The sequence below is a fragment of the Lates calcarifer genome, linkage group LG12 (assembly GCF_001640805.2).
Source record: "Lates calcarifer isolate ASB-BC8 linkage group LG12, TLL_Latcal_v3, whole genome shotgun sequence".
Lineage (NCBI taxonomy): Eukaryota > Metazoa > Chordata > Actinopteri > Centropomidae > Lates > Lates calcarifer.
Genome location: NC_066844.1, coordinates 19,470,023 through 19,492,979, shown reverse-complemented (window position 1 = coordinate 19,492,979; position 22,957 = coordinate 19,470,023). Strand labels below are relative to the sequence as shown.

Sequence of the window (22,957 nt, the reverse complement as noted above, 5' to 3'; positions counted from 1 at the left end):
GACCTCTCGCTATGATGTGTGTGTGTGTTATGTGTGTATGCGTGGGCTGATGCTTCACATTAGCTGGACGCCTTGACTCTTGGCTCTGTGTTCCCTCATGCATACACCTCACACACATGCACACACACAAACACACAGGACAGACACACATATGAAGAGCTCTCTATTTTCCTGGTGCACTGTTGCATGAATTTGAACCAAATCCACATATCTCGCTGCAACACATCCCCTCCCTACCCCCCACCCCCCATAAGACTGATTGGCTGCTATCTTTAGACTCTGAATAATTCACGCAAGGCTAATTTCTCTTTCTCTCTGTGCGATCTCATGACTATATTTAGTTGAAGGAGCTCTCAGAGGATGCAGATGTGTGTTTTGTGTGTGTCTGTGTTAATTTACTTTAATGAAATTACTGCAGAATACATATTAAGCACAGCGATTCCCATTTAAGAGAAGGCTTTTAACCCTTTTTCATCATCACGTAAATGACTGTAATTAAATCGTTCTGGCTGTGAGATCCATTGTTGGCCAAGAAGACCTATATTTGGCAGCTGGTGATCTTGGGCTAAATACACACTTCATCCTTTAATCCAAGCAGAGATGTGTGATTAGCTTCATGAATACACCCAAATGGAGTCTGTGTCAAAGTGAAAATTTGACAATGTCATTCCACCCGTCTGGTTCTCTCTCTCTCTCTCTCTCTCTCTGGTCATCAGGCTCGTCAAAGGGAGAAAATGAATGAGGAGCACAACAAGCGTTTATCTGACACTGTGGATCGTCTGCTCACTGAGTCCAATGAAAGACTGCAGCTCCATTTGAAAGAACGCATGGCTGCCCTGGAGGACAAGGCAAGGCCTGTACATACAGACACACATTCGTCTAAGCAGCAGCAGCTCATATTGTTGTTGTTACTGCCTCACTGAGTAAATTAATATATAGTATGAACACATGTTCTACTTGGAACACAGATTTGTTTTGACGTGGTTTTATGACTTTTCTGTCTAGAACTCCCTTATTCAGGACCTTGAAAACTGCCAGAAACAGCTTGAAGAATTTCACCACACCAGGGTCAGTATAACTTGAATGAATCATTTATAACCATTGAGACACTGCTATCATCACCTCACCAGCAATTTATATGCCCCGTAATCTGTGGTGTAAAATAACTACGGTAGATACATTTGGCACTATATTTAAAGGCAGTTTTGAGGTACTTTACTTTATTTCCATTTTTTTGCTACTTCTTCTAATCTACATTTCAGAGGGAAATATTTCACCTTTTACTGCAATACATTTTACATTCATATGGAAAAAAAATTATGAGTGATGATGCTACCGAACAGCATATACGTATACCTCAATGCCACTCTCATCTGTCTGCTAAATAACTTGGCTTAGCATAAAGACTGGAAGTCGGGGGAAATAGCTAGCCTGGCTCTGTCAGAAGATAACAAAATCCATCTACCAGCACCTCAAACCTCTCTAATTAACATGTTATATCTATATATTGCTTGCTTATAGCCACAAAAGCCTAGTGTAACGATAGATGCAGGTGGTTTTAGACAGGCTAGATCTCTCCCCTTGTTTTTAGTCTTGCTAAACTAGCTAACCGGCTGGTGGCGACTGCACAGATGTAAGATATAGTATATTGTAAATAAGTAAGTAAGTATATTGATCCTCTCAGCTAACTCTCAGTACGAAGTAAAGTTTGCCCAAATGTCAAACCAATGTAACACTGACAGGGGACATTTTCCTCCAAAGCAACTTTTAACTTTAATACTACATGTAATACTTTTGTGCTTTTATTTAAGTTAAATGTTGAATGCTAGATTTTTTCTTTTTACATGGACTTTTAGTCTTTACCTTTACTTGTAATGGAGAAGTATTATAGTGTAGGTATTGCTACTTTTACTTAAGTAAACAATCTGAATACATTGTCTATAATGCCGCACCCTCCCTTAGGAACGGTTGATTGGAGAGATCGAGAAGCTGAGAAATGAGATCGACCATTTGAAACGCCGCAGTGGGGTGTTTGGAGACGGAACTCACCCTCGGTACACACAGATACAGTACACCTCCTCCACATATGCTCTCTCAAACTCATCCTCTAACGTACTGCTTCAGACATTATTGATGGTGATCTGTTCTATGTATGTAATTCCAGGTCTCACCTGGGTAGCTCCAGTGATCTTCGCTTCTCAGTGGTGGAGGGCCAAGATGGCCACTACAGTACAACTGTGATCAGGCGGGCACAGAAGGGCAGGCTGTCAGCGCTACGAGACGACCCAAACAAGGTGCAAATGATGTCTTTATCAGACCAAAACAACCCTACAGTTCTCCACATACACTAAACAGGATGACCAAGATACAAATCGCAAGATCATGTTTCAGCAGTTCTTCTAACCACACAGCTCCTTACCAGTGCTGTATCCAAATTCACGTCTGCTTCGCTAATAAGTGTCAGTGCTTGGCTGGTCTATGATTATCCTCATGCCCTCCTCACCATTCTTTACTAACCTCTCTGTCTTTCTGTCTCTCTCTCTCACCTGCTGCCATGGACATGCTGTCTGATGTAAGTTTCCTGTTCATCCATTTCTTCTCATAACTGGCTACACACTTCCACAACTGTCATATTGTGGGCCTATATTTACATGTGTGTGTTATCAGGATTCATTAATACAGCATATTAGATATATTCATTTGTCTTAAAGCTCATGTGTGTGTGTTGTGTTCAGGTGTGTGCGGTGTTTGAACAGGACTACCCATCTCTGCGTGGCAGTGTCAGCCACCTCCTTGGCAGCGACATCGAGGCCGAGTCAGACCTGGATGACGACGTTAGCTCTGCCCTGCTTTCCCCCAGCGGCCAATCAGATGCTCAGACTCTTGCTCTCATGCTGCAAGAGCAGCTTGACGCTATCAATGAAGAGATAAGGTGACACATCGCAGGCACATTAGATTACAGCACATGGCAGTTTCATGATCCCCCATGGGGAAATTGGGTCAGTGCAGCAGCAAGAAACAGGATACAGATAAGAGGGGAACAAAGTATTGTAGATAATACAACAAATAATTACAAGAACAGGGACATTTTGAAGATACTACAGCGAATAAAAGTGCCGCTACATGTTAAAGCAATGCACGAAGGCCTGTGGCCAGAAAGGATGCAGCGGAACTGATAGTGACATTAGATACAGAGATGACAACATGGAGATAATGCTCTTCACTTTTCAGTACTGTTTCCTGCTGGGAGAGGACGCTATTTATTGCAGTTTACAGTAAACAAGGTCCTCATGTGACACCTCAGAATAAGCTTCTGGAGAGAAAATGCAAATAGCTGCTGATTACACTACAGAGGAGCCAGACTCCCCTGAAGCAATAAAGTCTTTTTCTTACATATGGTATTTTTATATCCACATTTTTATAGATTATTGCAATTTAACTTTTTTTTAAACAACTAAATAAATAGTTGTAATTAAATAAAAAGCTGAGCCCTATTTGTGGAAGACAAAAGAAATCACTGAAAATATGAGGACCATTATTATGGCATACAAATCATTTCAATTACCAATACAGAAATACAGGGTATATACAGTATGTTAACTACGCTACGATGATCACCTAACCATGTATGTATGCATGTTTGTCTATGCAGGATGATCCAGGTAGAGAGAGAGTCAGCAGACCTGCGCTCTGATGAGATTGAGTCCCGTGTGAACAGCGGGAGCATGGACGGACTCAACGTGACGCTTCGACCCCGGGCCCTGCCCACCTCCGCCACCGCCCAGTCCCTTGCATCATCCTCCTCCCCACCCACCAGCGGCCACTCCACACCTAAACACCACGGACGCAACACCAGCCACCATCTAGGCATCATGACTCTGGTCAGATAGCACACACATTCCATCTGACATATATATCCACAAACAGCAGCACGCTGATTGTGCTGATGGCCAAAAAACTGTTCATGTCAAACACATGCACGCTGATTGTGCTGATGGCCAAAAAACTGTTCATGTCGAACACATGTTTTTTTTCCTTTAACAGCCAAGCGACTTGAGGAAACACCGCAGGAAAGTAGCAGTAAGTTTGGAAGTAAACCGGTACTGCTTTTTTACTGACCAATGGTAGCTTTTTGCGACTGAGTTGCTTTTGTGACTCTTCCAGTCTCCAGTGGAGGTGGACAAAGCTACTATCAAGTGTGAGACATCACCGCCCTCCTCCCCCCGCAGTTTACGACTGGAAACCAATTTTGCCCAATTCACAGGCAGTTTGGAGGATGGTCGAGGGTAAAAACACACACAGACACAAGCTCTTTCCCAGACTGATTCCTTCCCCACTAACTCCTTACATTTAAGTACGTAGGTTTTGGAATAAACCCACAGGTGTCCACCATACACAGGAAACAGCTGTCACCATGGATACTGATACAAGCAAAGCTCAATAGTCTTTGAGTTATATTGTACACTGCACCCCAATGAATTAAACAATGAATACTGAATGAGGCTGACTGTACTGTTACATATGTTGTAACTGTTTTCTGGCACATGTGCAGCTGTGATGATAGATGCTAAGGCAGAGTATGAATCCTTGTCTGCTGCACAGACATAAAGTCTGTTACTTTACATAAAATATACAGTTTGTAATAATGTGTCAGACTGTACAACACACATTTGTTCCTGCTCACTGATCTCACTGTTTTATTTGCTTGCAGCAAGCAGAAGAAGGGCATCAAGTCATCTATTGGCCGATTGTTTGGGAAGAAGGAGAAGGGTCGAATGGACCAGACAGGAGTCAGCAGGGATGGACAGCCCTTACCGGCCTTATCAGGTACACTGCAGACTACATATCATAGTCCCACACACTGTGTGAGATTCAAAATTAAAGATACAAAATTAACACTGTTTTGCTGTATTTCAGACTTTGAGATGGGCATCGGTGACACTATGACTCTGGGAAAACTGGGCACTCAGGCTGAGAGGGACCGCAGGATGAAGAAAAAGTAAAAGCATCCTTTCTCTCCCTGAATTTGTGTGTTTTTTCTCTCTCTTTCTTGACATTTTAGTTATTAACCCAGCCTTCTCATTGGTTGTTTTCCTTTCCTTCTTCCTTTTTTCAAATTCCATCTTTAGACATGAGCTTCTAGAAGATGCCAGGAAAAGAGGTCTGCCATTTGCCCAGTGGGATGGCCCTACTGTCGTCTCCTGGCTAGAGGTATTCCACTAATCTGTTTCTATATCTGTCTTTATGTCAGGGTGATACTGTATCTAATACAGAAGGGAATACAATTATATCAAATACTAAATTGACCGGAACAGCCTTATCTGCACCCTTCTCTTATCTGACCTTTTATGGCAACAATGGTGGTGATGTTGAATATCTTGATGCCTCTCACCAGCTGTGGGTGGGTATGCCAGCCTGGTATGTGGCAGCCTGTCGTGCCAACGTGAAGAGCGGAGCCATCATGTCAGCTCTGTCAGACACAGAGATCCAGAGGGAAATTGGCATCAGCAACCCTCTGCACAGACTCAAGCTGCGCTTGGCCATCCAGGAGATGGTCTCCCTCACCAGCCCCTCAGCACCACTCACATCGAGAACGGTAAAAAAATACACTCAAATACAACTCATGAACGCACATACTGCTATTTTCATGCACATAAACGTGCATACGCAAATTGCAAGTAAATAAATAAACATGTTACCTTGCACAAAACTTGACTACACTAAAAACCTCCACTATTTGGCTAAACCTTCACTCTGCACCCTGGGGTGACCCATCACTCTTTTTCTGCTCGGAACACGGTAGAGGCTGATTTCTGCCTTTGACTGGGTTGACTTGTCCTTTTCTGCTGCCATAAATTGCATGGGGGATCTGTGGGAAAATGGCACATAAATAGTGCCAGATATAGCTACAAGCTATCTGCCTGAAATACACTCCCTCCCTTGGCATCACTCAACACAATGTTTGTCTGTGTGTGTGTACATGTTTGTCTACGTCTGCGTATGTGTGTGTGCGTGGGGGTCGGTATGTGTGAAAATATACACATGACTGCATTCTTGGGTGTGTTTTTGCATGTGTGTGTGTGCGCGTTTGCCTTTGTGTGTGTGTGTGTGTTTTCGTCCCTTGAGCAGTCCTCCGGAAATGTGTGGGTGACTCATGAAGAGATGGAGAACCTGGCTTCTTCCACCAAAGCGGTCAGTACCATCTGGGTGCTCCCTCCTTCCCCCTCCCCTATATCCTCCACTAAACACTCTCTCACACTCACACTGTCCCTACCACGACACACATATGTCCTCTCCCGGAAGACCCCTTTAAATACCTACTACATCACATGCTAATGCATTTTGTGCTCATGCTGGTATTTGTGTGTGGGTGTCGGATGTAACTGATGTAAGCTGTGGTCATGCGATCTGTGTTGCCATGAAAAAGTCAATTAAGCATATGAGTGCTGATGTGTAATTACAATTAACTGGTATGATTCAAGGTTAACTGCAGTCTAAAAATTCCAAAAGAGTTTTGTGTATCTGTCAGTGGTTGCTGGTCGTGCATTTAACACCTAGGCCTTCACTGGTGTCCCACCTGAATTAACCCACCTCTTAATACCGTCATTATGATGTCACGGCTATAAAAACCATCAACGATATACAGAAACGCAGTGTAACAGAACTTTGCATATGGTGTCATAGCCAGAATAAATGCCATTACTGAAGCAATGCTGTAAAGACTTAATTAACACAACTCAATAATTCTCCAAACACTGCAGCCACAGCTGCGCTACACGCATCATATCCAGCAGAAGCATCGATATTAACTAATAAAATGACAAAGACGTAAACATTAAAATATAGGCAAGATGCATTTTACTCACCGAAACTGCTGCTGTCGAGAGGACATTCTCAGCCCTAACGCGGATTAAAACTTGTGCGAGAAGTACGACTGGGCAGACTCGACTTTCAGCGTTAGTCTCCATAGCAATAGAAAAGGGCTTACTGTTGGAACTGAGACGCACAGACAATCTCTACAGCAGAGCCATTGAATTCTTCCTCGTCGTGCAGCCATTGTGGGTTGAAAAAAACAGCTGTTAAATCTATACTAACGTCTTTTAGCTTGCGCTAGTAGCTATTCGTGCGGTTTGCTAGCCCTAACCAGTACGCTCTCTGACCATCCAATCAAATGACATGTTGATGTTAGTGCAGGCCTGCTAGAAGGCCCTGTCCTCGCCAACTCAAAATCTCATTGGTAAAAGGATCCGCGAGGCAACAGTTTCATTGCCATTCATTTTAAAGTTTTCTGTTAACCTGGCAAGGCGGAGCTGAAATCTGATTCGATAAAAGTTCTGACATAAACAGACTGAATTGGAAGCAGCACAACCAAGAGGAAATGAGATGAGATGAAGAGAATACACTACTGGAAATGATTTAATACATATAGTGTCAATGGCAAAAAATAAAAAATAAATAAAATAAACATGTAAAAATATAGCTCAGTGTTAATACAGAGTGACGGTGTTTGGGCCAGCAGAGAAGACCTTGCTGGTCCTGATGGTGTGTGTGTGTGTTTAAATGTGCAGTATGTGCATGTTTGTTTAGCCATTGTCTCTCTAACCTTGTGTATTGTCTCTGCCATGCTGCCACTCAGGACAATGAGGAGGGCAGCTGGGCACAGGTGAGGTCACTGATCTGCTAACATCTGTCTACACACACACACACTGAAACTGTGCCCACGCGCCTCTCGAATACACATGAATTTGAAGGGCATCTCAGTCACTTTCAGCAAAATATTCTGTAGTGATGAAAAATGACATGAGATATATATATATATATATATATATATATATATATATACACACACAGACACACACACATATTCTTTTAGGTAAAATATACTGCAGTTGAGTTTTGTTTTTTTTTTTTTAAATAAAATCTCACTTTCATTATGATGGTTGCCAACGGTAAACTCAGAGATCAATATCTCATAACCTTGACACATTGAAATCTGTATGGTAAGGAGCCAGAAAGTGTGAGTGGAAAAATAAATCTTCGTTGTTTAAGTGAAATGACACCTTAACCAAAATGGAAGGTCATTTTCTTTGCATTACCATTATCTTAGCAATTGGAATGCTTTCAAAGCCTCAGGGAGCTGTAGTTTTTAAAGCACCCACATGGTCATGGTCCACCCACACAGGTATTTTCCCTTAGCTTACCTGATTACACCTCAGGCCATGCTTAATGGACGTCTCCCCAGCTCTCTTGTTAGCTTTGTTGCATATTTTATAAGGCAGGACAGCTAATGCCTTTACCTATTTTGAAAGGTCTTTGTCAAGGCTGACATGTTGACTCGTCACAGTACGAAAAAGCCTGTTACTAATAATGTTAACGATGGCTCCATTAGATTCATTTTATTCAACCAGCATGTACAACACAAGGACACTGAAACTCAACTAGCTTAATGGAATTCAGCCATCATTCTGTTGTGAAATGTTAAAACACACATCTGCTGTGAAATAGGCTTGTTGAGACACTGAGTTTGCTGTCCAAAACTCCAACCAGCTCCCCCTGAGCAGAGCCTTAAGGTGCTCAAGCTCTACCACCCTATTTATGTTTAAGCATTCAGATAGGACCAATGAACTTTTATAGAGTTTTTTTCTCCACATCAGACATTTTAGGTGTGGTAGCAGGAAAATCACAGGTGTAACTAATAACATTAACAATGGCTTAGTTCGATTTAAGTGTCCCAGTAAGTAATGACAGTAAGCTGGCATGCATAATGTTAATGTTATTAGTAACACCTGTGCTTTTGCTGATGCGACATGTCAAGATGTCTGCTGTGAAAAAGACCTTTTGTACTAACCTACAGTGAAATCAGGTTCAGTCACTTGAATCACTCAGAGTTTACGCATGCAATTTGGGCACAATATGATTCAGAAATTTCATTTGTTTTACCACTTGAGTAGCTTTTGGCACCAAAGTATATCTGCAGTCTCACATCAATGAACACATGTACGGTGTATAATCCTGAAACAGAAAGCAGTCTCTCTTTCTCTTTTGTACAAATTAGTAGCATTATGTTCTCCTCTCCATGTAGACTCTGGCATATGGAGACATGAATCATGAGTGGATAGGGAACGAGTGGCTGCCCAGTCTTGGTCTGCCTCAGTACCGCTCCTACTTCATGGAGTGTCTGGTGGACGCACGCATGCTGGACCACCTGACTAAGAAGGACCTGAGGAGCCACCTCAAGATGGTGGACAGTTTCCATAGGTCTGTGGCCACGGTGATTAGCTTAGCTGCTGTTTGATCAGTCTCTACTTTCATCTGCTAACAGGATACATTAGCAATGGAGATGAGAAGGCTAATGATGCATATATGCTTATCCTTTTCTGTGTGTGCGTGTGTGAGCTTGTTTGTTCCATCATGTTTTTGTGTGTGCATGTGTGTGTGTGTGTTGTGTGTCTGTGTGTGTGTGTGTATATTGTACCAGGGCTAGTCTGCAGTATGGGATTATGTGCTTGAAGAGACTCAATTATGACAGGAAAGACCTGGAGCGCCGGAGAGAGGACAGCCAACACGACATGAAAGGTACACTTCATGCACACCCCGAGACACATACACACACACTGAAAAAAAGCAAAGCAGCAAGCACACAAATTTAAACATTCAAACACTAATTCACGCACATCCAAACTCTCGTCAGGTCCAGAGTACCACCTAGTGGTTTTGCCTGATATTGTTAATTTGGCCTGAGCATTGAAACAGCTGCACCTTAGACTGACAAAAAGCCAACTGAAGCAGGCCTACAGTCTTATGGTCCAAAGCTCCACATACCAAGAGTAGTCCACACACACACACACACACACACACAGATCTAGCCAGTCCTTTCGCCCTTTTGACCTTGAGTTCTGCACATGAACTTGACTCAGCTGTCGTGTCACATCACAATCCTGCCCTGTTTACACACACACACACACACACACACCGCCTGTTCCAACTTGGAAAGCTGGCTGACAGCTGTGCTTTAAATGAACAAAGAGAGTGTGCCAGTGAGTTGACAATATGTGGACATGCACAATATCTCTTTATCTCTCTCTCTCTCTTTCTAGTTCTCTTTCTCTACATCAAGTTGCTTCTATTTGCTGTTAACGATATATTCCGTCATTGTGCATAACAAATCTGAGCCACTCTCTTTTACTGTAGATGTGTTGGTGTGGACCAACGAGCAGGTGATCCACTGGGTCCAGTCCATTGGTCTGAGGGAGTACAGTGGCAACCTGTTGGAAAGTGGTGTTCATGGGGCGCTCGTCTCTCTTGATGAGACCTTCGACTACAGCAGCCTAGCGCTGATCCTGCAGATCCCTATGCAGAACACACAGGTGGTTGTCGAGGAAACTATAACCATTCACATTCAGCATGCATTGACTGAACTGATTTGACTGAGAGAAAGGTATCAGTTTGGTCCATTTTGATGAGAGTCCTAGTGAATCATGAAATAAAACGTGTATTGAATATTAGCTAAAAGGCCTGCTGTGTACCAGAGGCTCACAGCAGGCGTAATGGCCAACCAGTCCATCTTCCAACAGTCATGGTTGAGGTTTTTATGAGATTAGTTGATTTACTTTTTGTTGACACTGTGGTTTCTGTGCTGTAAGCATTTCCCTCTACTCCTGACAACATGGTGCCAGCATTTATTGCGGCTTCAGATTCTGTATCAGTTGTTCTCAGATCAAAAGCACTCAGTTGTTCTCGCCCAGAACTCACTTAAAAGAATTCCCTGGTCACAGGCTTCAGTACAGATTACTTGCCCAATTTCATATTTATAGGTGATTGTTTTGGGCAGTTCAATTAAAAACATAGAGTTTTTTTTTCTAATTAGATCAGGAACTGTTTCTAATTTCACAGGTATTTCAAGAGCATTCATTGACATTTTGCCCTCAGCTCCTGTTTATTTTTGACCCTGGTTGCTTAACTCACAGCGTCACTGTGTCTCCTGCTCACAGAGGCTGTCTGCACTGTTTTTCAGGCACGGCAGGTTTTGGAGAGGGAGTTCAACAACCTGCTAGCCTTGGGGACGGACCGTCGACTAGAGGAGGTGACCTTTCAAGCTGCTGCTTTGATCAAATACAATATTGTTGAAGAAGGGCCAATTGACTGACCTCGCTTTTCTCCCTGTCCCTGTAGAGTGGGGATGACAAGACTTTTCGACGCTCTCCATCATGGCGCAAGAGGTTTCGGGCACGTGAGGGAGGGGCGGGGCTGGGGATGATGGCAGGCTCCATGGAAACACTGCCTGCGGGCTTCCGTATGCCCTCCATGTCCATGCCACCCTCTGTGAATTTGATGCCCAAGAAACAGCTCCAACCTGAAGGTGTGTTACAGTACTAACCAGACTACTCTACCTCAGCATATGTATATTTCTGTGTTTATCTATGTGCTTACCATTCTCTCTGCTTGTCCTGACTGACTAACTGCATGCTGTGTCCTCTCTGTCTTGCTGTGCCCACATCCCTCTATGCCACATCCTCTCAAGCTCCTCCCCCGGCGCCCCCGAGACTCGACCCCTCGGCTGTGCGGACCTATTCATGCTAACTACTCTCTGCTTACTAACAGGAGCGCTAATGCTAACAGGTAAGCTAACAAAACACTGCCTGAAACTGCTGAACTTCCAGGTTCATATGCTTTTAACAAGCATTGCCCAGCTGTGTGGCATGAGGCAGGAATGTGGTAATACCTTTACAATACCAGGCTAACATATTGAAAATGAAAATGAACCTACATGTTTTTAACATTTTATATTTTCGGTAGGAATCAATGCATGGAAGTGCCACAGACTGAGTAGTTGTGGTTGATCATTTTGGTATTTTAATGGAAATTGTTGACAGTCAGGATAATACTGAAATATTGTTTGGCCCAGGTTTTTGGTTCATTATTGACACTATTATCTAAAAGGATTTTTTTGTCTTTAATTTTACCTGATATAAATGTTGTTTCACAATCTCTCAGACTCCTTCTCCCTCTTTCTTCCCATTCTTCTTCTCATTTTCTCATTTTTTTCCTCTTCCAGTGCATTCTCATTACCTATACGGACACATGCTTGCGGCCTTTTGAGAGTGATATGCCAAATCTGGAGAGGAAGACCTGGGTGCCACTGGGGGGGGGTGTAGGTCTTCACCCCTTTGTTGCCCAGCCTCACCTCCCACCTTTCACCTCTCACCTCTCCTTCGGACACGTGCAATACAGAGGCCAACTCTGACCTTTGAACTCTTGAGAGTGCTCATTGGCTGCGCTCGCTGCTGTAAAGGAGACTTATCCCGGTCTCTCCCAGTTTACCCCAGTGCTCCCAGTAGCCTTGTTGTTGTGGTGTTGTGCTCCTGCTCCCCTGGTCTCAGCTGTGGGTTCTTGTCCTGGTTCTATTAGTCTCAACATGGCCAAGTCCAAGCCAATTTTGCTGTGTCATCGAGTCGTAGGAACAACAATAGTTGGTTAGTGTAAAAAACAAAAAGATGTAAAGTGAAGGTGACCAGCTGTTGACTTGGATTTGGGAATGATGAATACTTGTATAAATGGCAGATCCCACTGCATATTGCCCCTCTACCGGTTATGCAAGGTATTACTCATTTATCGTCTCTGTACATAAAATGGATGACTTATGTTTTTTATAGAAATATTATATATATATTGGAAATATATATGGAAAATAATATAATATCATTGCTGTATGAAACCCAATGCCCTGTATTCGATAGTGACTGTTCTCTCTCTCTTTCTCTTTCTTTCTCTTTCTCTCTGTGTCGGACCTTTGTGTGTCTTTTGCTGTATGCTGTAAGTGTGTGAATCGTTAGTGGGAGGGACTCACAAAGGAGGGGGTGTGTTTCTACAAGGACTCTTCACAGGTTCATGGGTCCAATTTCAGACTTTTCTCTCTTTGCCTCTTCTCCAGTTCTTTCTTTCCCCCCTCTCTCCTCCTCTTTTGACACTATGTAGCTGTTACCTCTCCTCTCTCCGCCTCTCTCGCCTTCTGTATGACACTATGTAGCCTAGAATAGAGAGAATCCTTTAATATGAAGAGTGTGTGTATGTGCGCGTGAGTGGACGAGTGAGTCTCTTTGCTCAAGACTTGTGGAGAGGTTGTGTGTGAAAGGCCGACCCCAGCCGTGTGACCATGACTCTTTTCTGTGGATGGGTAGTGTGAACACTGTAGCTCCTCTCTGTTGATTCCTTACTTTTTCTCTCAAATCAAACTGTAAACTGCTGCTCAACATCAGCCAACGATATCCACGTTATACTGCTCAAAGCAGCGGGCTCGTCTAATCCTGCCCCGTTGCCTCCCATTTAGTTGCCATAGAGACGTGCCAGTGAGCAGTCAGTACTCTTGGCTGACCAACTCCTCATCCAATGAGAACACAGCATATGAGCCAGTGAATTGCTGGATGGGTGTACAATCTTTTATTTCACTTTATTTTTTATTTTACAGTTTTTCCAAGGTGTCTAAAAGGTGTAATGTGCTATGTGGCAGCTATGAGTACTGTGTCTTTATTCCAGGTGTGAAACAATGCTGACAAATCAAGATTTTATTATTTGGCTATTTAAAAAAGTGTACTGTATTTATGACACTATATAGATATAAGTAAAGCTGTTTTTTAAAAATTTTGGATGTTGTGTCCCTTTTGACATTAAAGTGTCTCATTTTAGTTTAAGTCAAAAACAGGCAATGTATTGAAAATGGTCTTTATTGCAAGAATTGGACAGAAAATATCACTTTTTGGAACATCTACAAATACACAACAATCTTAGTTATAAAAGTCAAAAATAAGTTAGCAAAAAATAAAAAATAAAATGGCAAAACCACTCTGTAGAAAAAGGGAACGTATTTACATCACTAGCATTCATAACCAGTTTAAATTAAGCAGATCTTGGTCAAAACTGCCATGGTACATATTGGCCCCACAAATAAACTCATGTTTTTTTAAGCATTAAAAACACACACAAAAAGAATGAAAGATCAGGGAAAGGTTTCGAAAAGAGGAAAACTTAAATTAAGTAAAGACAAAAACTAGGTTTTGTTATTCCTCTGTAGCTCCATCAGACTGGAGACATATCAGAGATCCACAGAAGTAACTAGGTGTTGGGTTCATGCGGCAAAATCTTTGAATCTATAGTTAGACTAAGCTCCTGAAGATCTGACAGGTAGGTCTGGACCACAGGATAAGGCAGGGAATAAAGAGAATAAGGCCTCATTGTGAACAGGAAGAATTCAGTTTGGCAAGCACACCCATAGATCAGAAGAGTTACAACCTTGATAAATAATTAAATTTAGTATAAGACAACACTCAGATCAGTAGAGCTAAAGAATAAATTAAATCAGAATTTGGGATTGGTTGTCAGCCTACATTCCATGAATTTCCTTTTTGTTTTCGGATATCTGTGAACCTATGGGTCTGATGTGTGGAGGGTCTATTTGGGAATGTCCACGGGAAAGGCCACACCTCCATCTGCCGCAGAAATGCCGTCCACAATGGAGGTCAGCGCACGCATGTTCCCCTGCTCTGGAGAGTCAGCGGCACTCAGGAGATCTGCAGAGAGACCCAGTCACACATTCAGCGTCCGAGTGAGGGCTCACTAATCTGACTGTGCTGTCTAATGAGACTGTGTGTGTGTCTGTGTGTGTGTGTGTGTGTGTGTATGAACTGCACTCACCCTCGCTGCTGTAGCTCTGCGTACACTGCTCTGGGGTGCTGCTCCACTCTGGGCTACTGCAGCAGGTGCTGCCTGAACTGGGCTCGCTTGACGACGACACCTGTTACCATGGAGATGCACACACAGAAGTTGCTGTCATTCACTCTGTGTTGTGACACGGCACACCCTGCCCCAGATAGACATACAGCACACACTACAGTGCAGTGTAATACCACACACACACCATCATGTGACCCCCTCAGAGACAAACTTACACAAGGACTATCAGGAGGAGAAATAAGATTTTCCCCTCAGAAAATACAGATGGCAACAATATAATTTTGACTGAAGCTGATGTTTTGCTATATTTTGGCACCAGTTTTACTCTGTTTGATGTCTTTTAAACCATCAGATATAAAGCAAAAAAAATAAAATCTGAAACTGGATTATAACTTAAAACATCTCTGAAAATAATTGCACAAAATTACAGATTACAGATACACGGGTTTATCTCCACAACTGAATGCTCAAAATCTATCCCAAGCGATCAGTTCCAAAGCAGGCTTTAGGCTGAATCAGTTCATCAGTCATTTTTATTTTTGACCATTTTTCCAATTTTTTCTTATCTAGTGTTTCTCTTTTTCTACTCCACCTTTGATTTTTATTTCAGCATCTCCTGTCTCATGTCTTTTCCCTGTCTGTCCTTTCTGTTTGTCTCAGTGTTTAATATTTGACCCTCTGCTTCTCCTCATCCCTCCTCTGTCCTACTCACTCTGGGTTGGGCCGGGCTGGGTCGGTAGTGCAGTCCCTGCTGTCCCGTCTCAGTGTCCTGCTGGTTGAGGGAGGACACCAGGGCCTGCAGCCTTTCGATATACTGGATGGCGCTCCGCAAGATCTCCACCTTGGGCAGCCTCTGGTTGGGGTTCATCAGGGTGCTCCTCTTCAGGGCATCAAAGGCCTCGTTCACCTTCTTCAGACGCCTCTTCTCCCTCAGTGTGGCCGCTCTCCGACGGTCCATGGTCACTGTCTTCCTTTTGCATAGCTTACAGGCCCAAGGCAGGCACTGACCTGGGCAGTGGGGCTCGGAGTGAGGTGACAGGCTGGATGGAGAGGCTTTGTCCTCTGCCCCTGTGACCCCAACTCCAACACCCCCGGAAAGACTCCCACACAAGCCCATCATGGAGTTCCTGTCCTGGTAGCCGGTTTGGTCGTAACCCCCGGGCAGGCGAGAGGGGAAATAGCTGTCCCCTCCCTCGTAGAAGCGCTGGTCAGGGAAGAAATAAGGGTTGGTTTCAAAAAGCTCCATACTGGACAATGCTGTGGTCTGGATTTAAGGGGACAAAGATCCCTGCTTCCCCTGGAACTGCTCTACTGTATGTGGGCTTCGGTCCTCCGCCTGGAGCAAGTGTGTGTGTCAGGAGTGTACGTGTGCGTGCCTGTCTTCGTCTCTCGGCCTGAGTTTGTGATGAGTGGAAGACGTGTGGAGAACAACTGGTGTGGAGCAACTGTAGGCTGGCATTTAAACCCCTCTGCCTGCTGCAAGATCACAGGGTTAAATTTAGCACGAGCCCCCAGAAACCTGACCTGGCGTTTAGCTGTTGCTGCACATCTACACTTCACATCTCTGTTGGGCCCTGCTCTCTAGGGCCCATTTGTGTGTGTGGGTGTGTGCGCGTGCATGTGTGTGTGTGTGTGTGTGTATGAGTGTACGTGCCCTTGTGCGGGTCTGTGCGCTTGTGTGTATCTTAAGAGGCCAGGATATGATCAAGTTCCCGTGGAAATGGGAGAGATAACCTCGGATCAAAGATGTCCGCCTTAATGAGCTAATCCCAGACTCGCGTCTCCCTCCATGACACCATACATGTCCCCCTGCCATTGGTAAGTGGGAAGGGTGTGGGGGTGGAGGGGGCTGGAGACAGCTGTCACTTCTACTAGGAGCCAATGATGTGCAATGACAAGAAGTTGTTTGACTCGTGGTTCTTGATGAGAAGGAAACAAGGCCAGAGATTTTTGTTTACTGGAAACTAGGTCACAGATAAACACTGTTGTGACTGAAGGTTCAGGGTGATTGACTAGGGTTGGTGTGAAATGTGTAAAATCTCAGATGACATACAGTAAAAAGCTCCTGCCATTGTTACTGAGTCTTGGTTTTATATAACCACATTCATATCTGCTGACTTTCCTTCTAAGATGGTTGCACAGCGTGATGCAAGTGACCTTCTGAGCTGTACTAGACCCAGAGCCAGACAGGCCTGTGCAGGAACAGACAGAGTACAGTAAAGCAAGTTGAACACTAAGTTGATACCGGCTCCCGTTACTTTCTGAAATCAAGAGACAAAGATGAGACGACCACGCAGAGATAAAGCCTCCGTTGTCCTGACCTCTTCCAGTGAGTCGTAGAGCTAGCCTAGCCAATGGGTATTAATCCTTCCAGGACATGTCTCACCTCATAGCTCACCATCTAATTCGGACTGGGCTTCCGCTAGCATGGACAACCAGCCAAAACACACACCTCTGTCAGCAGAGAAGTGGCTTGGAATGACAGGCATAGTGCAAGATGTGTTGCAACCCTGCGGATCCCATGTCACTGCCATAGGTTAATTACAGTAATACACATATCTGGCAGGAAATGTTTGCCGGAGATGGGGGGGTTGCTTTATTTTTTTAGTTGCCACACTACATAAAATACACAGGGGCGTACTGGACACAAGTGCATACCACAGCCAGAGACACATAAAGCCAAGCCTGGGACACTTGTCACATGTCCTCTCTCTTTCTCAGAATGTCTACACTTTCATCTGTACAACAAAGGTTATACAACGCTGAAAACAATCTTCTGCTATAAAAAAACATCATCATAACAGAACACCATAGGTTCATGTACACTCTTTAAATGATTGTTATGAGAAAACCACTTCTTTAAATCGTATGAGGGTTTTTCTTGTTTTTTTTTTTTTTGTTTTTTTTTTGGTCAGGGTACATTTCTCAAATCCACAAAAGGTCAATGATTCAAAAATCTAACTGATTTATTAAATTATAACTTGATTAAAACTTGATTTATTTTACTCCTCTATTGTCTTAGCTAAATTCCAATATTTCCAATTTTGTTCACAAGATTCGCATCATCATTGTTTTCAAATACGATATATGCTGAATACCATATTAAGATGAATACAGCCAGATGATTGTGTGACTACCCTACCCTACTAGCATTGTCATCTAGCTACCTAGCTACAGCTACCTTTTGTCATAAAACTAAGCCAGAGCAGGCAATGTCAGTCATCCATACACTGTACACCGCTGTAGCACCAGTTCTACTTAGAGCAATGTCATTTTAAAAGTAACTGTGAAGTCAACTAACTTCAAACTTTACCAGGCTGCTGATCCAGAATAGCAGTAAAATGACGTGTTTATAGGCATCTTTTATGGCAGACATTTTGACATGTTATTAATACTGTTCTTATTAACAGTAATGATGGCTGCATTCCATTTAAGTGTGTCGTTTCCAGGGTCCTGATATGGTGTATGCTTGCTCAAGGAGATAGTTCACTAACACACCGAAATGGAGCAGAGCTGTCATCGTTTTAACTGAATACACTTTTCCTGCTCTTACAAGTTTGAATATCTGCTGTGCATTTCAAAAAGCTCTCATGTCTTAATTAAATACCTAATCAGTTTATTAAACACAGGTGTACAGTAAACCTAAATATATATTAAACAAGTGAGACAAACATGCAGTATGCAGTTGTCTGGAGTGATTATGATACTCATTCTGATACATATGATACTCATTTCCTATAAAAACTCAATACATTTCACAATTAACAATTCTAATTTTACCTTATATTTACTATTATTTACTCAATCATATCCTTTACCCATATCTACATCTTTTTCTATATATCTAACCATTTATCTAATTTTAATTTTCTCCATTTTTTGGTGTTAACGATAACATTGATATTTAAAACAAAAATAATGGCTTGTTGAAAAAAGTGAGTGAAATTATCTAACATAATGTAAGTACTTGTTGATAAAGACAGTAGAGTTTCAGTTCTAGGACTGGGTGCCAGGCAGCGGTTTGGCAGGCCTGGCTGGCGGGGTCATGGTCTAGTCCTGGGGCTTTTGGCCTCGGGTTTGGGGTTGAGGCAGAGTGCAGAATTGTAGCTTGGCGCAGGGCTGCGGTGGGCTGTCAGGTTAGTCTGTGACGGATGGTCACTGATGGTGGAGCGAGTACAAAGACGCCTGTGTTGGACTCAGGGGTGCAGCAGGGGAGGGGGTCTGCAGTGTGTCAGAGTCACTCATAACCCTCTGTCATCCTGACCCATTGTCAGCAGAAGTGGAGAACGTGTGTGTGCGTGTCTGTGTGTGTGTTTTGTAGCAGTGTCAGGCACACACTTGTGTCTTGTTTGAGGAATAAGTCCCCTCTCAGCATTTTGAAGTGAACACTTGAGATGCAGTAAACCAGGGAGGACTTGGTGTTTACTCACTGTGTGCAGATACTGTACACACTATATCTTCCATTCACAATTCAGTCAGATTAAACCCAGAGAAGGAGTCAAACTGGACTGATAAAATACACATTAAATAAAATACTCACTCAACAGGGATTATACCTGCATGTAATTAGTCTTTATCTTTTTAAGACTAGTAGTTAATATGTTATTTGTTTATACCTGATCACCCACATACAAGGAGAAACACAAAATAAGATACATTTTAATATATATAAAATACTATAATTACATTAGATTTTAGATTATCTATTGAGGGAACAAGTAAACATCTGAGACAAACCAAATAAACAGCAATAAAACGTCAGTTTGACAAATTCTGTGATAACTGAATTTTGTGATGATGTTCAAAGCCGTAGAAACCAAATTAGTTACACAAAAAATCTACTCAAAACACACTTTGTATGTGCACAAGCTCTAGTACCCAAGGAGGACCATGTGTGCATGTTTATGTATGTGTGCTTGCACGTTTGCGTGTGTGTGTGTGTGTGTGTGTGTGTGTGTGTGTGTGTGTCTGTGTGTGTGTGTGTGTGTGTGTGTAGCAGGGATTGCCCTGTCACTGGCAACACTGTTCCACTTCTCCTCATTGACAAGCAGCAGCACATTGTGGGACAGCTGAGCTGGAGGGAGGGGGAAAGGGGAGGAGGGATCTGTCCCCCTCACCCCAGGTTAGCCTCAAGATCATCACTGACCTGGAGAACTGTCATCTGAGCGCAGTCAGGAAAACCTCAGACATGTAACAGGAGAATAACATAACAACAGTAAAGAAGTTGATTAAAGATGGATAAACAATGACTTCGGTCAAGTGAGATACAACATAGAGTACAATAACCACAAAAACAGATCAGTGGAATACATGTGTTTTCTGGTGCTTTATTTTACTGGTCCTTTATTTTCTTAATGATAATTTAATACATTTCCATGAAAGATAATTTGATCTGATTTGATGAAATATACATTTACAGTAGTAACTTTTAAGGACTATTATTTAAGGACACTAAATATGAACCCTATACATGTATACATTTTTGGTATTTTCTCTTGAAATGGAATTAATTCATTAATATCTAATGTAATTAGTTTACATTAATTTAACTTTCAACTTAAGAAAAGCTGGTAAAGCTCTATTGCATTCTTAATTCAGTGGGTTGACAAATTTTAAGTGGAGTTATCCTCAACTTACATCTTGCATACAAAATATACATTGTTGTGGTGGGAGAAAGGATTTTAGAGAGTTGACAGTGAATGGAAATGGAAGGAAATGGGGAAAGGGAAATGTATTGCATTTCTGCATTACTCCTGGAATACAGTCCTAACTCTGGATTCATGTAACAACATCATGGACTGAATGAAGTACCTTTGGGAGAGGACATGGTCACCATAGTGACAGCAACAGAGGCCCGAGTGTGTCGCCTCAGAGGCTGTTTTTATACTTTCACCATGATAACTGCATGTCCATTATTGAAGCCTTTGATATTAATTTTTCATCCAGCAGAATGTGGAGCTTTTCTCTCTGAGATTATGCTGATAATATACTGAATATACAACATTAATAGTGAAAGATGACAAAGCAATATACTCCTCTCTGATGATCCTCAGTACGTGCAGCACAATGAAAGCAAATCAATCACTTTACTACTGTGAAACAAATGAATGGGAGCAGTCAGAGCTGATTACTACACTACCACACGCCTCTCCCCAACTATTTCTGTTGAGTAATGAACCTTACATAAGCTGCAGAGCTGTACCATTTGACTGATGTCTAAAGGTGATGTGACACTATTATGGCATGGCTGATCATCGGGAGAATACTCCCATTCATTCCTGTTCAGAAAGAAGTGCCCCACCTGTGTTTTCACAGGGCTCTCGAAGCCTGGAGAAAGCTTTCAAAGTCAGGGGGGAAAACAGTAGTTCTGTAGCCCAGCCATGCTTCTGCTCACTGGGGCTTTTATCACAGAGTAATCCCCTACAACAAACAGAATGGCCGGCATGTGCATACGCAGCTGTCGCAGTCTTAGTGCAAGTGGTGTCATGTTAAATCACAGGAATGGACTGAGCCCCTGAACCATCCGCTGCCCTTCCCTTCACTGGCATCCCACTCACTGCAATAGACAAACACACATACATACTCATACCTACGTACATAACCCACTTCCCACTAACATACTTTGCAGCACATGGTCGCCCCAAAGTTATTCACTGTAAATAACCCGTGCTCCACTGCTACAAACAACCAGATTATTTACATGACATACTGTATATTCCAATAATGCTACAGGCTGTGTAATACTCAAAGCAGGCACAAACATCCATCTTTGTGACACTACCAGTTTAACTTCAATTAATCAGAGAGGAATCTGACAGGGTAAAGCTGGGGCCTTCATAAAATCGGTCCACTTTAATTTGAAGGCAATTTACACCTTGATATTGTCCAAGTGTAAACCACAATCGACATGGCTCCTTTAGGAGACACGGCTGAATTCTGTCTGAGGTCAGTAATGTGTATATGCCTGTGGAGTGATGTTGTGAGATCGGAGTGGACAGCTATGCCAAAACTGCGCCATGGTCCCAGTCAGTTCAGGTTTTCAATATCATCTGTCATATCTGGCTTCCTGCTGTGGGGACAAGGAAAGACGAGCTCAGTTCTGTTTCTCCTTGAATCTCATCCCGATGTGTCACATCTCTATCCCTAGCCTGGCCTTCTCTTTTAGGTCTACCTTTATTTTGAAAATCTCTCCATCTTTATGTCTTTTTCCATAATCCCTATCTTTGTTTTCCTCTGGCTACACTGACCTTCTCCCGTGTCAGCAGTGGGACAAATTTAGCGGCCTGGTTTCTGGAGCGACCAAATAGTCGGACACAACAGTGGGAATGTGTGTGGGTGTGTGTGTGTGATGTGTGCTTTGTATGTGTGTGTCTGCGTGGAGGTGAGAGAGGAAAGGTCCTGGTCACACAGATATAGTTACAGATACCCAGACACATAACCAGAAGAAAGCAAAGGAGGGTAAACAAGCCGAGGCTCGCCATCCTGGAGGAATGCAGATGAAGGACACAAGAATAGAGTGACGCAGAAGTACTATGTATATTTTTAAAGGTGCTTCATAAACACAGGAACATAAAAAATGATTAAAGACAGCTAGAGCAATAAAATGATAAAACAGTCAAAAATATGGGAGCAATGTTCAATAGAGAGCCTAACTATTTTCCCTCTAGGAAGTATTGCATACGCCATAGGGGATAAAGGGAGAATGTGTTAAGTTATTCTGGGATGTTGGGATGGAGGTACTGTCGCCATGGAAACATGCAGATCCCCACCACTCCCTGAGCCGCGCCATTCGAGAGCTGCCAAGCTCTGGGTGCAATGTCACCGGGGGTGTTATGCCATTCTTCGTCTCTACGCTCTGTGACGCGCCTGACGCCATGGACAAAGCAGTATGCCATTCTTGAATTAGATGCAGTGGGGGAAAGCATTTTGGTATGTTAGGAGCATTTAGTGCTGTAGTGCAAGTCACAGGGAGGACAGTACCTACCTCCCTCCCTGTTATGTGGTGTTTGCTAGTGGCAAAAAGTAACCAAGTACTTTTGTTCTTGAGTTTTACTTAAGTATTTCCATGTTAAGAAACTTAACATTTCTACTCCACTACAAATTGTAGATTAAACTACCCAATACTGCATTAATATAGAGCTGAAATGATCAGTTTAGTGACTGAATAGCCCATAGCAAGCAACAATGCCTAGCGTCTCAAATGTGAGGATTTACTGCTTTTCCCTGTCTT

At 42.8% G+C, this 22,957-nt stretch overlaps 2 protein-coding genes across 2 annotated transcripts in view; one reads left to right on the top strand and one right to left on the bottom strand.

The window, feature by feature from the left end:
• The window catches only part of ppfia4 (PTPRF interacting protein alpha 4), a 54,444-nt gene extending 40,842 nt beyond the window's left edge, over positions 1-13,602 (top strand). The window contains exons 11-30 of the mRNA XM_018685840.2: positions 717-848; positions 1,006-1,068; positions 1,963-2,054; positions 2,165-2,294; positions 2,757-2,932; positions 3,653-3,881; positions 4,045-4,080; positions 4,165-4,286; positions 4,712-4,827; positions 4,918-4,999; positions 5,130-5,211; positions 5,396-5,596; positions 6,130-6,192; positions 7,637-7,663; positions 9,083-9,258; positions 9,479-9,576; positions 10,192-10,367; positions 11,015-11,083; positions 11,173-11,359; positions 12,056-13,602. Of these exons, the coding sequence (XP_018541356.1) occupies positions 717-848; positions 1,006-1,068; positions 1,963-2,054; positions 2,165-2,294; positions 2,757-2,932; positions 3,653-3,881; positions 4,045-4,080; positions 4,165-4,286; positions 4,712-4,827; positions 4,918-4,999; positions 5,130-5,211; positions 5,396-5,596; positions 6,130-6,192; positions 7,637-7,663; positions 9,083-9,258; positions 9,479-9,576; positions 10,192-10,367; positions 11,015-11,083; positions 11,173-11,359; positions 12,056-12,099 (2,301 nt within the window). The 3' untranslated portion in view covers positions 12,100-13,602. The remainder of the gene's footprint in view (positions 1-716; positions 849-1,005; positions 1,069-1,962; positions 2,055-2,164; positions 2,295-2,756; positions 2,933-3,652; positions 3,882-4,044; positions 4,081-4,164; positions 4,287-4,711; positions 4,828-4,917; positions 5,000-5,129; positions 5,212-5,395; positions 5,597-6,129; positions 6,193-7,636; positions 7,664-9,082; positions 9,259-9,478; positions 9,577-10,191; positions 10,368-11,014; positions 11,084-11,172; positions 11,360-12,055) is intronic.
• Positions 13,603-13,705: 103 nt separating this feature from the next.
• On the bottom strand, positions 13,706-16,239 carry myog (myogenin). Its single transcript, XM_018685841.1, has 3 exons — positions 15,440-16,239; positions 14,689-14,788; positions 13,706-14,564 (listed from the first exon to the last, which is right to left on the bottom strand). The coding sequence occupies exons 1-3, from the start codon at positions 15,971-15,973 to the stop codon at positions 14,446-14,448; spliced, it is 753 nt and encodes a 250-aa protein (XP_018541357.1). The 5' UTR covers positions 15,974-16,239; the 3' UTR covers positions 13,706-14,445.
• Positions 16,240-22,957: the final 6,718 nt, after the last annotated feature.